The following is a 15,820-nucleotide window of genomic DNA, read 5'->3' as shown; positions in this document are numbered from 1 at the left end:
ATAAAGTTACTTAACATCTAATGGACAAAGTAATAGAAAATAGAGTTATTATTTGAGCTAGTAATCTGTGCTGTGGGTGAATCTGAGTCATCATGATGAGGCGTTTCATCCCAAAAGAAAAAACTCCCCTCTTACTTCACGTCTTACTTCATGTTAAATGCTGAGAAAAGCTTCACCACCCAGAGCATGACTTGTTATGTGAAAAGAGCTGCTAACTCACCTTGAATTACTCTCCATTATTTTATTGAGGGTTCCCATGTTTAAGCTGATGTTATTATCCGATAAGAATCAGACTGTGGAGGAAAAGCTGAATCACTGTTTTCCCTGGAAAAGAGTCAGAGTTGTTTGTGCCAACGATTAAAGTGTTTTGTCTACTTCAAGAAAAAAGACTTGAGTGTAGCTTGTAGCTACATCAGTCTAGCACTGTGTTGCTTTGACCTTTGACCTCAGGATCTTAAACCTAATCTACAGCAATACATCTAATCTAAATGATGACCCTTCTGTCTCTGTGTTCTCTCTTTGTGATGCATCATCGTTATCAACAGTGATTCTACCACCGTCGTACTGTGATGACATCCTGCAGCAGCTCACCACATCTGGGAGACACAAGTAAGTTATTGCAAAAATAAATACACCTACACCTGTGCTTTATGTCGGGAGAAAGAAAATAATTTGATGCAACTTGTGATTTGTAGGTTGTAGTGGGCTCAGTTTTAAAGCTAGAGTGAAGATACTGGCATCATATGAAACTAGAAAACCTAATGAATCAATAGGTACCATGTCATACTAGCTTGTTGCTAATTAACGCTCCAAAGTTACTCTAAATTTTGGAGATTAAAAACTATCATGGCCATTTTCAAAGGGGTCCCTTGACCTCTGACCTCCAGATATGTGAATGTAAATGGGTTCTATGGGTACCCACGAGTCTCCCCTTTACAGACATGCCCACTTTATGATAATCACATGCAGTTTGGGGCAAGATTTTTATGCTAAATGCAGTACCTGTGAGGGTTTCTGGACAATATCTCTCATTGTTTTGTGTTAATTGATTTCCAATAATAAATATATACATACATTTGCATAAAGCAGCATATTTGCCCACTCCCATGTTGATAAGAGGATTAAATACTTGATGAATCTCCCTTTAAGGTACATTTTTAACAGATAAAAAAATGTGTGATTAAATATTTTAATTGATTGACAGCCCTAGTTTTACCAAGAAAACGTCTTTTAGTTTCCCAAATGAAGGCTTTAAACATAATTAAAAAGCACAAATGACCAAGATGAATTTTTGATGGAGAGTGAGACTGGGCATAGATTCATCCCTGGATGCACCACGCTGTCATGTGACTCTCACTGATCTAAATTAGGCCAATAATCAGGGACGCCTGGCGGCTGAGTTGTTGAATGCACAACATGTACATACAACTGTGTTTCAGTCCCGAGGCGTGTTCTGCTGCTCCGTCTCTCCCTCGTCTTAGTTCACCGTATAACACCAGAGCAAAAACAAAAAGCGTTTCTTCTGATGGAGAATGAGAGCAGGATGTGTTGTGTGTTGGATGACGGTATCACTGGTCAGCGATGTTGACTGCTGACCTGATTTAAGTGGGGATCTTATTTCACTCTGTAATGAAACCTGCTGCTACTCAGCTTCCAGTTGAGCGTTTTATGCTGATCTGATGTCTGTTTTAGTGAAGATGACACTTTTATTTGAAAAGAAAAAATCTGAATTTTACCTTTTAGATGTTCAAATTTGACAAATTCACCCCAAGAATTTGGCATCAACTTGCAAAAAATGCGTTTTCCAAAGGATGCCGTCATGCTGCAGTGACCTCTGACCTTCCTACTGTTGGTTGCTTGGTGCGGATCTTGAATTTAAAGTGTGTGCATGAACAAGAATATGATCAGCTTGACTATAAAAAACATCCAGCGAGCTAAAATGGTGATCTTTGTTTGCTGCGTTGCTCCTGTTGCATAAACTTTGCCGAGACGTTCGGTCATGTAACAGCAGCTGACACACAATCCAGCAGCGAGTGTGACTCCTCTATAGTATGTCCAAACAGAAGTCGTAATTAGACCGACAGATTCTCTAAATACTACGAAACATTCCTACAACGCCGCTGCAACGCTGTGTTTGTGTTGACGCTGTCAAGAAACTAAAAGTGGGCCTCACACACACACACACACACACTCACACACACTCACACACACTCACACTGAGGCAGAGAGAAAATTAGGATTATAATCTTGGTAATCAGCAGTCATGCCCGAGGCAGACAGCTGCACAACTGCACAGCTCCAATTTAGGTGTTGGACATTAAAAAGCATTAAACCCAAGTGAATTTCCACTTATTGATTTTTCTGGGGCAACATTTCAACTTCAGAAAAAAATAAGCCGGGGCGATAATGTGCTGCAATATTTTTTATTTATTTAGAGAAAAAATACAAACACAGAGCAATACAGTTAGAAATCAGCACAATTCATTAGAAAATATTACAATAATTACAAATCTGCAGCCAATTTTTGTTGACAATTAATCTCATAAATAACAATTTTCTCATAATTAATTTAATATTATATAATTTTAAGAATTCATGCACATGTATTTTTTTTTTTGGCCCCTCATTTAAATCAATATATTCATTAAGCACAAGGTCCCCCTATAGGTCACACACCGACTGTAATCCGGTTTCACGGTGAATATGCGGCCCCGCAGTGTGCTGCGTAAAAAAAAAAAAAAAAAAAAAAGGTGCCACTCCAGACTCGCTGGGATGAATGGATGAATGGGACGCAGAGCTACGGTTCAAGTGTGTGTGTGTCAGAGAGAGAGTGTGTGTGATAGAGAGAGAGAGAGAGAGAAAGAGAGTGAGAGTGTGTGTGAAAGAGAGAGAGAGAGTGTGTGTGAGAGTGTGTGTTCCTCCTCTTCCTCTCTGTTGTTCGATATGAAGAAGACAAATGATGGAAACGATTCAAACACTAAAGAGAATAAAGTAAACTCACCAAAAAAAAACTCTATTTGGCATCTTAGTCTTTGGTTTGGAGTCCTCCAGATCCACGCAGACAAGTTGATATAGGAACTAAAGTTGAAGAATAATAATTATTATAATAATATAAATTTAATGGTATGATAATAATAAGTGTGTTCCACCAAAAAAAGTAAAAAATAAACAATAAAATAAACAAAAATTGCTCCCAGAAGCTCTACGACTCTGTTGGTTTGTGATTTCTTTTTGCTGCATCTGATTGTTTTTTTTTTTTTTAGATGGGGGGTGTATAAGGGGGGGGGGGGGGGGGGGGGCATCAACCAGTTCAGCCCCTTGATTGATGATTTAATTAGCCATACAGTGGCGAACTGCAGGAGGACAGGACACAAAATAATGCTTTATTTACATAACCAATCACTGAGCTGCAAAGGTGGAGCTTCTCTCTCTCTCTCTCTCTCTCTCTCTCTCTCTCTCTCTCTCTCTCTCTCTCACTCTCTCTCTCTCCCTCTCTCCCTTTCTCTCTCTCTCAGACATGGCTGCTGCTGCTGCTGCTGCTGCTGCTGACTTCTTTAATAAATGCGAGATTCATCCTGTTAAGTGGCGTCCAGAAGGAAAAATGTGTCTAATAATGTTGGAATACTCCTGTGATAGTCCTGTAATATCCCCTCAGTGTGTCTGCGGCTCTCTGTAGGAACTTTACCGTCACTTTATTCTACTTTATGGTCTTTTTGTCTGCTCCTTTATAGTAGCAGCAGAATATTCCTACCGAGGCTGCAGAGCTGCAGAATATCCCACTTTTATTTGGGATTCACAATTTTAGGTTATGGGAGTGTGCAAATAAGCAAGAATGCAATTATTTTAACCCCTGCAGAGTGTGACTGTGTGTGGAGTTTACATGCACCTGCAGCAGGCGGTGATGCTGCAGGTGCATCACAGGTAATAAAAGAACAATTATGAACTGTTACACTGCAAAATATAAAGTGTTGCAATCTTAATTTTCCCCAAATTCAAATTCCCAAAGACACAAATTCTGCACAACTAAACATCTGCTACAACAAGTAAGCGTTTTATGCTGATCTGAGGTCTGTTTTAGTGAAGATCAGACTTTTATTTGAAAAGAAATGTGAAGAAAAAAATCTGAATTTTACTTGCAGATGTTAAAAAATTGACAAATTCACCCCAAGAATTTGGCATCAACTTGCAAAAAAATGCGTTTTTTTAAAAAAGGATGCAACTTAATTTTCCCCCAAAATTCAAATTCCCAAAGACACAAATTCTGCACAACTAAAACAAGTGGAAACACATTAAAACACATAAATTACGCACAATATTATGAAATAAAACGTGCGTTTTGCAATGGAAACAAGTGGAGCTATGCAGACTTTTTACGCACAAAAAAAACACAAAATGATATTTTTTGCAGCGTAGATAAAAAGCCAAACCTTTTGCAGCCAATTAGAATAATGCAGAATATGTGGGATTTGCATCTCTGCATCTCTCTGCATCCTGCCATTTCTGCAAATTAAACAGAGTGCAAATAGAAATAAATATAAAATCCTTACATGATTGCAGCAGCTCCAAGTTTTTTTCTCCCCCTTCTCCTTCCTTTCTCCACTATAACACACGAAGAGAAAGGGAGGACAAACACACACACACTGTGTCGCCTGCATGTTTCTTTGCTCTGCATCGAAGCTCGACATAGTTGGTTTCACTCAAAAAAGAGAAGAGAGAGAGAAAGGAGAGAGGGAGGAAAAAAAGAAAAAAACAAGCCAGAAGATGCTCACGTTTGGCTCTCCTCAATTATCCCCTCCCGTGAAGATAGGTGGCGTGCGTTTCAGGGGGCTTCTCCTCCTCTCCTCTGTGTTGCACGGTGAAGAAAAAGGAGGTGGAAAGAAAAAAAAATGTCATTAGAAGAGGCGTAACACGTCAGTCCCTACCCAGGTTTGTTTCCTGGAGTGGGTGTAAGACATCAGTTGTAAACCTGCCCTAGCAGGAATAACGGTCCCTCCCTCCTCCCAACTATTTCTAAGGCTTTTATTCTAAGGCTTTATTATCACCGGTGGAACAGGATCCTGCTCACCGACGCGCTCCAGAATCATCCAACTCCTCAAATCCACAAGACACCTCTTTAAAAAGCAGGTATGTGCATCCTCTATTTCTCATTTTACGCACAAATGTTGGAAACTTCCTTCAGAGTTGGAGCTCAACTTCGCCTCACCTGCACAGGTGGAAATCTTTTTCTTTTTTTTTTTCTTACCTCCATGGTGGTGAAAGAGGCGTCCTGAGCAGCCGAGGATGATGCGCTTTTTTCGGGGTTGTTTGGCGCTGAACACCGCGAAATCCTCTGGAGGAAAATACGCGTTTACATCTTGTTCTCCTTCTTAGTCTCTCCAGCTTTTATTATATTAGTGTGTGTTTGTTTCATCCGGATAAACGTCCCACAACTAAACAAACATCTTCTCCTATAATAAAGGTATTTGCGCTCATAAATTAGACGCGATTTGAATCTTATCGCTTATAGTCCGGACGCTCTTTTGGCACATTTTAACAATTATTCCCCATCTGTTATTTATTAACTCTTCACAAGAGGGTTTATTAAAGCTAGAAGTGTATTTTTCTGAGGCGGAACCAAGTGTTTATTGAAGTTTATATGAGTTTTTGAATCGGACCACACAGTTGAAGCTGTGATTTTTGACCCTAGAATTAGATTTTATTATAACATGTTTCGCTTTCTGTTCCTTATAAAAGCGCTCAAAGCAAAAACGGGAACAAAATCTAATAGAAATAAGTATTTATTTTGTTAAAAGTGAAGAAAAATGAAACTTTTCTGAATGAAATAATAAGCGAAATGAAATGTGGTTTTTTTTCCTATAATAAGAAAAAATGACATTTCCCTTCCTCCTGCTGCTTTTAATGCCACTAAGATGAGAAAATCTAAATTAGATGCACACTCTCTGCTCCTTCTCATACTTTCACCTCTTTTTTTTTTCTTTTTTTACAATCTGTCCCTCCATCCAACTTCCATTTCTTGTCGCGCGTCCTAACAGCCACATTGTTGGTGTCGCTCTCTCTCTCTGTCTGTGTGTTTCTCGTCAGATATCAAGCTGAAAATCAAGGAATCGAGTCCATGCGAGCTGCCATCTGATCCCACACACTCTTATCAATGAAGCAAGAGATCATGGCGGATGGCCCCAGGTGTAAGAGGCGAAAACAAGCCAACCCGAGACGGAAAAAACGGTAAGAAAAAGCATGCATGTACGGCTGGTTTGAAGGTTCCCACTGCGGAGACTGTGCCCTTTTACGCACGGATAATGCACCGCTATCCGGCGGAGAAACTGTGCGCAAATGCATCCCAATGCGACATTGTGGAGTCTGCAAAAAATAGTGTTTTCAGGGTTTTATTTGGTGATGATAGTTGGAAACTTGTGGATGTTTTTGGAAGTTGGAGCGCAGCGGTGCAAGGCTGCTTTCGAACCCGGCCATGGTGCACTCTGGAACGGCCACTCAGAGAGCAGAGAGCAGCCTGGAGCAGGCTGGAGCAGCTCACTGTAAAAGAGTTCTTCTCTTTATATTCATTCCTTTACATCACCTCCATGCAGCACATTTTTCTTTTTTTTGTCACTTTAGTCTTTATTGCTTTTATGCAAATAAAACACAAATATAAACTTGCAACAGTGCAGTTTACATTTGATGATGCAGTATACATATATAGGGTTATTTTCTTATTAAAACATTTTCTAATAACTTACAGTATTGTCAATACAATTATACAGTGCTTATGTCTTTATTTCTATACTTATCCATTTTTCACTCTTAGAGAATAAGTCATTTTCTCCATCAAAAATATTTCCTGCATGAGGCACATTTTCAAGTTGATTTTACCCCCCTCATTGTCGCTGTTTTCCTGGGTGAAATAATTCACAGGAGATGTGGTTGTTGTTGCTTTAGTTTTTTTTAAAGCTGTGCGTTTTTTTGTTCTCTATAAGTTTATTGCAGTGGAGGCTTCATATATAAATTGGATGACATGTATATACGATAAATGCTGGAAATTAATTGGGTCTGGACTGGAGCGCTGGAGGTGCACATTTGTAGCTTTTCTTTCTCCATTTGACTGCACAGTTTCCCACAAGAGGCAAATCTGCAGTGACATTTCCTGGCCCCGTTATTCCTGATTATTCCAAACACACTGAAGCTGTGTATGTGTGTGTGTGTGTGTGTGTGTGTGTGTGTGTGTTGGAACATCGAGGCTGCTTTTATTTGCTTTCTTCACAACAGTTTTTTAATCTCTGCCCCCACAGGTTATTTATCTAGATCAGATTTCATTTATTGATTTCATACAATCAATAGCAGACAAGCATTTTGTTCCACACTAAATAGCACAACAGTGGAGCTGGAGATCTCCAATATATATTTGCAGTAAAGAAGGAAAAATAGAAGACACATTTAGAGATGTGACAGGCTGTTTGTGTGGCCACCTGTTTTTGTAAAGAGAGGGAGAAAAGCTAAATAATATTAGCAAAGCAAATATAATTTTCACACCCTTAAAGCTGACGAGAGACGTCGAGCTTTGGCACAGAATATTTTTATCTCTTGTAAAAAAATTCATCCTTTAAAGAAATATTCTAGTTTTAAGTCCTCTTTTTCTTCCATAACAACCAGCTCTGTCTGATGATCCCCCCCTCGCCTCCTCCCCTTCTTCCCTCCTTCCCTCCCCTCCTCACCCCCTATCCTCCCCCCTGGGAATGCAGAGGCTTATTGAGGCTTGGCCACTCTCCTCTCCTCTCTCTCTGTCCTCTTCCTGCCTGGCTCTGTGGAGGGATGGCAGGGCAGGGCGAAGCGTGTGACGGCCGGCAGGACAGCAAACTAACAAAAAAAGCCTCGGATGCACTAAAAAAACGCAGAGTACATTTTTCCCCACATGGAGAACGGACGCACTCGTCTTTCCTTTAACTAACAAATCACATGAATACACACAAATGTGTACAGCTTATTTTCTCTGAGGTGGTGGCGCGTAAGCAAAGCTTGTTTTCATGTTTAATTTGCCACCTGTAATTATTTCAAAAATAGTGTTGCTCAGTATATTTAGTATTTAATGCATCCTCACAGAGAGAATTATTTTTTTTTCAGTGCCAATTAGTATTAATGAGGCATTTGCTCACTAAGTTGTCCAAGCAATGACATTCTCCTCCAGATGACTGTTGGCCTTCAGGGTTGGAGGTGCTACAGTAGCTTTACTCACTCTCTGGCCAGCCTGTCATGTGGTATTTAACCACACTTCATGACTTATATCCCCTCCTGCACGCCGCCGCTGATAGACAGCAGCAATATTTAAAACCTGAGAAATTACATTTTCTATCTCCCCGCTGTTACACCGCTACGAAAACCCCTCTCCTCTCCTGGTGTGAAACTTGATCTCGGCAGCGTGAAGTGTTTGAGAGTTTGGCCCTCGCCAGGTGTTGCTTGTCACATCCAGCTGTGAGAAACAGAGAACGCACACCTGTCCTTATTTTTACTCAAGCAGCATCAAAAATCTGCTTTGTGCTCATGATTTGTCTGAGAGAGAAAAAAGATGAAACACAGATGTCGCATTCTTTTTGTTAAATGTTGGATTCTGCGTCTCCCACTTTTTTTTCAGATTTTTCTCCGCGCTCCAGATGACATTTTATCATCGGGACAAACCCTCGGAAATACACCGATTACATAATGTGAAGCAGAAAGACGAGGCCAACCCCCCCTCTCTCTTTCTGCGTCTCTCTGGCTGCTGGAGTTTGATATAATAGTGTGAATGTGAATGTGGTTATTAAGGCTATCACAGGAGAAATAGGGGGATTTGTGTGGGTAGCCTTGCTTTCAGTGTCAGACAATGGCAGATTTCTGCCAGTCTAAACAGTTTGTCCATCTCTATTATTTAAAGTTGTATTCTCCCGCAGTAGAGATTTGGAGTAAGACAAGGTGCTCCCTTTCTTCCTCTTCCTCCTCCTCTTCTCCCAGATTTTCCCTCCTCAAGGGAGGGGGGTGAGAGGAGAGAAAAGAGGGGAGGAGGAGGGCAGGTTTCGCAGGGCGCTTGCGGACAATTGATTGTCAGTGGTAATGTGTTTCATTTACATGTTTATACCGTCAATAGTGGCGGGGGGTTGTCCACGGCGCCATTCACTGCTGCCATTCCCATACGGGTTGGCAATTGTGTGGAGCAGCCAACGCAGACACCTTGCACTCCTGATGGCTTTTTTCTCCGTAGGAAATGCATGTTGAGAGAAATAAGGGATTATTTAGTTTAAGCAAGTGAAATAATTACTGTGAGATATTGCAGGAATCAGCGTGCAGCAGGGGGGGGCACCGGCAGATAGCCGTGGACGGAGTATTTTTATAACCTTGTGGTTGAATCAAAATAGACACATTCCAATTACCCCATGTAAAACGGCGAGCAGGTTTCCCTCAACGCAGGCTAATAAGGAGGCATATTTGTCCTGTCACAACTACACATTGCACTTTGGCGTGCTGCGTGAGGCCTTATTATTTTCCGGTAGCTTTTTTGCATCATTTTTTTTTCTTCCTCTCCCTCTCTCTCGGCTGCAGAGCTAAATATATCCATCTGCTCAAAGTGTGTGAGTCAAGTGTATATAGCCAAGCACATAAAAATGAATGGACTTCCCTTACGAGATGATTTGAAGCGTTGGTATATAGGAGCAGGAGGACGCTCCCTTTGGGTAGTTATTGTCATTTTATTTTATTTTACTGTGCGTGTCACAGAGTCAAGCTGGTGTGTTATTTAACAAATCCTCTAATATGTGCTTTCCACCAGGAATTAAATCAGCACACAACACACATGCACAGTTTTTTTTCACGCTTTGATAAGGCAGATAAAAGCAAATAGCATGGCTTGTGGCTGTACACCCCCCCTCATAACACACACACACACACACACACACCACCACCACTAAAAAAAAAACTAATGATCTCAACTCCATCCTGGACACTGGACAGAAAACTTTCATCCCTCCTCCTCCTCCTCTTCCCCCCAAAAAACAGCCAAAAAACATTTTTGACACATTTTTTTTTTTATTCTTCCTCTTCCTTCGTCGACCGCCCTGCTTGTGTGAAGATATTTTTCGCCTGGCGGCCAGAGAACACACACTTGCAGAGGCACCGCGAGCCCGGACCCCTGACACCGCGGGTCTTTGGAATGCCTTAGGTACGATTTCACTTTCGCTCACATCAATGCTGACCTGAATGCCTTTCATATCTGATCCGCCGTGTCTCTCCTGGTAAACATCCCCCGGGGGGAGAACAAAGAAAGGAGCTCCTCTTCTTCTTCTTCTCCCTCTTAATCACAATTCAGCCCCTTTCGCCGCCAGCAGCAGGGCTACACATTTGCATTCAGCATCAGAAAAGGGCCTGAGATGAAAAGGGGGGCGAAAAAAAAGGAGAGGAGGAAAAAAAAGAAGGAGGAAAGGGTGGGTGGGTGGGTGGTGGAGAGAAATAACTAGGGTGTTTGTGGTTGTTTGTTGGTCGTCCCCTGGTTACAAGCCTTTTATAGCCTCCCTACTCTAGCAGGGACCCCTCCTGACAGACAGATAGTGTTACGAGATGGCATGCCCACACTATTCGTGGCCACTCACACTTAAGAAGAAGAAAAAATCCTGGCTGCGACCGATTGGATTGTGCTTAAAGAAGTCGGGAGCAGGTGTCTCTTCACGATGCGCTTTTTTTCCTTCCTGTGTCTGTTTGGCAGCTTCCAAAACTTAAATATTAATTTGCAAGAACACTTTAGTGGTGCTCTTTTTGTTTGTTTTTTATTGGTTGAAATTCGTAATTTAATACAAAATCCCACATGCCCTTAGTGAGATATCTTTATCATCTGATTCCCAGGCTGGATGTATGCAAATGCTAAGCAAAGATGTTGAGATGGATCATGTGATTCTTTATTCCCTTTCTCTTTCATTTCCTCACCCAGAAGTTTTTTTTTTCTTTTTGGTTAAGAAGAAGGATTATCGGTACACCTTCCCTCCCTCCTCCTCCTGGCCGAGCTGCAGGATTTAGGCAGATTTACTTCAGCAAACACCTTTGGACACTGGGGGGAAAGTAGGAGTCTGTTTGCAAAAGGGGCCTTTTGTTCGGATAAAGCCTTACCAGGCAGCCATGATATTAACCCGTGTTCTGCTGCTTCTCTGTGGCCATCCCTCCTTCTCTTCCCTCTTTAGAAAAGCTGCTGCTCGGTTTAGAGTTATTTCTGTGATGGGACATATTGGTTTGGAAAAGCTGCACAAGTTGTATTTGGGCTGATGCACACACACAAAAACACACACACGCACACACACATGCAGAGAGCAACTGCCAAGAACGATGAAAGCGAGCGCGGTGGCTGGGATCCGTTGCCTGACTAACACCGAGGCATGAATCAGCCAATAGCGAGCCAACTCTGCCCCTGTGACTTCCCTTTATGTTTCAACGGCAATAATGATGTATCGCCCAAAACAATGTGGTGACACAGGCAGCAACGTGGCATTCCCTGCATGCGCTTGACCTTAATCTTTTGCATTTTTTTGTGCATCATAAAAAACATGTAGCCGGTGCTTAAGACTCAGTTTTACTGCTGAACTGTTGCTGAACTTCTGCTTCGCCCCCAGAAGGAATTGCCTCAGAAAAATCGCCTCTTAGTTGCTTGAAACTAACAGCGAGGGCTCTGCTGTTTCTTGAGAAGTTAAATTATGTTGCTGCATCATATGAGCATGTTGAAAATAGTCTCGGTGACGTTGTCAGAAGCGTTCGGACATCGTGTGAAAGAAGCAGCAGAGATGGAGAGTGATGGAGCAAAGGTGACAGACTTAAAGGTGTTTCTGGGGGCGGCGTTCTGCCTGTCAAGCTCTGACCCACCTCCTTCCATCCCTCCTTTTTCTCAGGATTTGACAGCTCGTATCAAGCCTGTGATGTGCGCCTGTTCTGCGACACGCTACTCTAAGTAAAGTTGCAGTGCAGTCAGATGTCTTTCTCCTGCTTCCCTGACTTTATTTCATGCCTTCTTGCTTGTTTTTCTCTCTGCGTCTCATCCTCTTGTTTTCTCTGTTTTCTCCTTTGCGATTTTGACAAAAAGCAAACACAGAAATTGAAACTTCAGTGGTCCGGCAAATGATTGCATGCATTTGGACTTTTCATTTACGTGCGTGCACTCTTTACCCCTAAGCCGGCATGTTTTATGCATTGCGTAGGAGGAAAATGCATTTTGAAATATCATGCCTCATTTGAGTCTTTCTCAAGTGAAAATGCAAAGTCTTTATTTGGCCCATCCGTTCCGTCTCGTCCTGCTGTTTGCACTTATTCAGTTGTTGCGCCGCGTCTCGCCTGTGATTTTCGACATTTTCCACGCGTCGACTTTTTCCCATTTGCGAGGGAGTCTGGGCGCGACAGACGACAGGTTGCTGAGCAGGTGTAAACTAACATTCGGCTTTCGTAATCAAATGGCAGGGGGGCAAAAAACAAGTTTAAAAACACCTTCTTCCTCCTAACAATGGTGCGTGTGTGCATGTGCATCCAGACGAGGAGCTGTTCCAGCACATTAAATGTTTTAATCCGAGCAGATTTGCCTTTTGCAGTGTGCAGATTTAGCATGTTTTAATGATGCTACTGTGTTTAGTTTGGGTTAGCAGACTTTGTGTAAATTGCATGTTATTTTTCATGTTCTCTGCTGATCAGAAAATTCCGCGACGTCGATCACAACCTGTCCAGTCAGATGTGTTTTTAACAAACAGGATTGTGTCTTAATAGAGCAACAAAAGGAGCAGATATAGATTAAATCAAAAGAACAAACACATCACAGCTGGTTGGAGCGAGTGTGTGTGTGTGTGTGTGTGTGTGTGTGTGTGTGTGTGACTTATCACTGCTGTCATCTGTAAAGCAGGGCACAGCTTCGTGACGTTTCTGAGGAAAAGGAGAAAAAAAAGCCTCAATTGCCCATTAAAATAATTTTTTTTTCCATTTTTGCGGCAGCTGCTTCAGAGATGACACCTTTGTGCAAACAAGTGTTGAAAGCAGCCTCCAGTTTTCTGCTCTGATGTCGGCGCCGCTGATCTGCAAGCGCCGCTTGCTGCTGCTGCCACATGTGCACACACACACACACACACATTTAGGGAGAAACACACACACACACACACACACACACACTCTTTGATGTATGTTTGATTGTCGGGTGGAAGAGCTCTTCTGGCAAGGTCACGGCCACGTGGAACAATCAATAACAGATCACCAGATTAAGGCACGGTGACATCTGGAAATCTGGGCCTTTTCACACACACGACTCGTCCCATTTCGCAGCACCTTTAATTCAGGATAATAGAACATGCTATTTGATCAGCGCTAGCTTTCTTACTGCGCTTCATTATTCAGAAGGTGTCCCGCTTCTCTGCCACCTAAGTGCGCCCCTCTCGTTACCTTTTTCTGTTTTTTTAACGAGGACTTGTCTGCTTTCGTTTGGTTTCCCCCGACTCGCGTGGAAGTAAATTCAGATGTGTTATCTCAATTTAATTGCAGCCGATTGCCAAGCGAGATTAAGACGAAATTAGGTCATTTTGCGGTTGCACAAATTCCACTCACTTCCACGCTTTCATCTCCGGGCTGATCAAGCACCTTCCTAACCGGAGGTTGCAGCCAAAAGAGGAAATGGTCAGAAATTACACTCGTTGTTATTCAAACATACATTTAACCTTTGGCAAGAGTGAGTCAAGGAGACACGGAGCACATCTTCCCCTTTAAATGTCATCTGCGCTGCAGTCAGACATGTGTAGCGGAGTCGACCCTGTTAAAAACTCTGAGAGGTGAATTCACGTGTTAATGGATTGTGACTGGAGAGGGAGCCCCCTCTCCTGAACGCCTCGTGTCCCGTCGCTGTCAAACGCGAATGTCAAACAAACACCTCCTCAGGTAGCGGGGGGATAATCACACCGACAGGCCTGTCCTCAGCCTTTCTGACATGCAGGACTAAGCGGCGAGGAGAGGAGCTCGCTGTGGTTCCGGGCTGCAGTCTGGGTTTAGGGGCGAGGTGGTCAAGCAGGAGGTCAAAGACGTAGAGGTTTAATACGTGACGGTAAATTAATCAGTGCGGTTTCAGTTTGACAAGGCCGAGCTCTCTTTTGGTTTCAAGAATCCAGGATTTGGTTTTGGTTTCTCTGAAGCAGGATTCGGGGGATGCTATGTGATCATTATCTACTTTTTTAAAGTCGTGATGAGGTGATAAACGTGAGGTTTGTGGCTGCAGTTTGCTGTTGACGCCTCTCATTCTTGGCTTAAAGTCGAGCGATGTGACCCAGGTTATGGCTGAGTTTGGTTATGGCTCCTCTTCAAGCTGGATTGCTGGAGCTACAGAGGGCTGGATGGGTATTTCCTGACCTAGAAAGCTTGTGGGAGACGGCGAAGATTGGGTCATTTATGGAGACTTGGCCGTGTGACTCAGCCTGAGACACTTTGGTTTAGGTCAACGCTTTATGACTGGTGGGTGTTTTACATCCCTGAGCTTTAAATGTTTAGTGTATTCTTGGTGATTTGGTTCTCTGGGGACGAAGATTACACTCCTTTTCTTGTAAAACGTGCAGAATTTGTTCTGTTGCACCATGAAACCTTCATTTAGACGCCTAAAATGTTCTGTTCTTGTTTAGCCAGAAGTCATTCTTGGACTTTTCTGCCTTGAAACTTTGTTTTTTTGCGTCCCTTTCCCCCCCCACCTCTACCTCCATCCATCCCGGTCAGTCATCTAACCAGTCAGCCCACTCTAATTACTTCTCCCCCACCCAAGGGAAGCTACTTCCTTATCGCCCGGCCGTCTTGCTCCGGCATTCCTGAGATAAATTCCCCACCACTTTGTTATTCTTACTACTTAGGGGTATTGGAATTAGCATGTCCATCAAAGCAGACCTTGTACTCTGCCTTTTTTCTCACCACCCCCCCCGTTACGACCTTATCAGTGGTCGTACATTACAGCCAGACATGGGACGTGCCCACGAGCTGCAGAGGTGAATAACGGACGGAGGTATCGAGCCTCTGAGGGATGATGGAGCGATGCTAATGTGCAGCTTGTGGCGCTTTACTGTAGTCCAGGTAGCTGTGGTGCATATTCTGTGTTTGTATTCATCTGAAGCGGCGTCTTAAAGAGCTCCACGTGTTTCCAAAAAGCTGTCATTTACACCCCGAGTGAGTTCCACAACCTTTTAGCCCGTTTATACCTGTTAAACATTCATAATCAGAGCTCCATTCATCCCCACTTTTTTGCAGATGCATGATGGAGCCCTCGCTTCCTTCCTTCCGCTCCTCGCCGTATGTTTCCCAACACGGTTTATACCTCAACAGCAAGCAGACGCCGCCTTATAAACTGGCAATCACAGTATCCCTAATGTTATTACTTTTCATAATTAGTTACAGCAACACTCATTCCACGACTGGCGGAAAGGAGTATTCCTTAGTAATTAAGGTAATGAAATATTCATTTATGCTACCTTTTCAGCAGTCTCACAAATGAGCCAGCCATGCTTAATGTCCGCCCTGCCTCTGATTTTATTATGATGGCAGACTGGCACATCTGCAATTAGTACTCGCACTGACAGTTAGCGTTTTTTGCGCGGGGCGGTGAGCAGAGGGAGGTGAGGTGGAGCGGCGGAGGGTGGAGGGTGGAGGGTGGGTGCACCCTGGTGCGACTACAAGCCCCCTCTACTCCTCTAACCTTGCCTTTTTCTGAGCTACCTTTATCTCCTCCTCCCCGACGGAGAGGTTACCTTTTCCCAACGGTGCGAAATCGACTTGACATAACTGTTCATCAGTTTCAGCCCCCCCATCCTCCTCCTCCTCCTCCTCC

General features: G+C 43.0%; 1 protein-coding gene and 1 long non-coding RNA gene across 5 annotated transcripts in view; one reads left to right on the top strand and one right to left on the bottom strand.

Annotated features, from left to right (window-relative positions):
• Positions 1-2,407: 2,407 nt before the first annotated feature.
• Positions 2,408-4,500, bottom strand: LOC119483935. The gene is made up of 2 exons (XR_005205855.1): positions 4,428-4,500; positions 2,408-3,078 (listed from the first exon to the last, which is right to left on the bottom strand). It is a non-coding gene; the product is annotated as an uncharacterized LOC119483935 (long non-coding RNA).
• Positions 4,501-4,849: 349 nt separating this feature from the next.
• The window catches only part of zeb2b (zinc finger E-box binding homeobox 2b), an 88,480-nt gene continuing 77,509 nt past the window's right edge, over positions 4,850-15,820 (top strand). For 3 of the 4 annotated variants that reach the window (XM_037762438.1, XM_037762439.1, XM_037762437.1), the window contains exons 1-2: positions 4,850-5,124; positions 6,082-6,222. In XM_037762438.1, coding sequence (XP_037618366.1) covers positions 6,171-6,222 — 52 coding nt within the window. In that variant the 5' untranslated portion in view covers positions 4,850-5,124; positions 6,082-6,170. Of the gene's footprint in view, positions 5,125-6,081; positions 6,223-9,901; positions 10,178-15,820 lie in introns of those variants that run through there. The other variant, XM_037762440.1, reaches the window with a different exon arrangement.

This window comes from Sebastes umbrosus, chromosome 24 (genome assembly GCF_015220745.1).
Source record: "Sebastes umbrosus isolate fSebUmb1 chromosome 24, fSebUmb1.pri, whole genome shotgun sequence".
NCBI classification, from domain to species: Eukaryota; Metazoa; Chordata; class Actinopteri; order Perciformes; family Sebastidae; genus Sebastes; species Sebastes umbrosus.
Note: the sequence above shows the minus strand (reverse complement) of the source record. Positions and strands in the feature narration are given on the sequence as shown.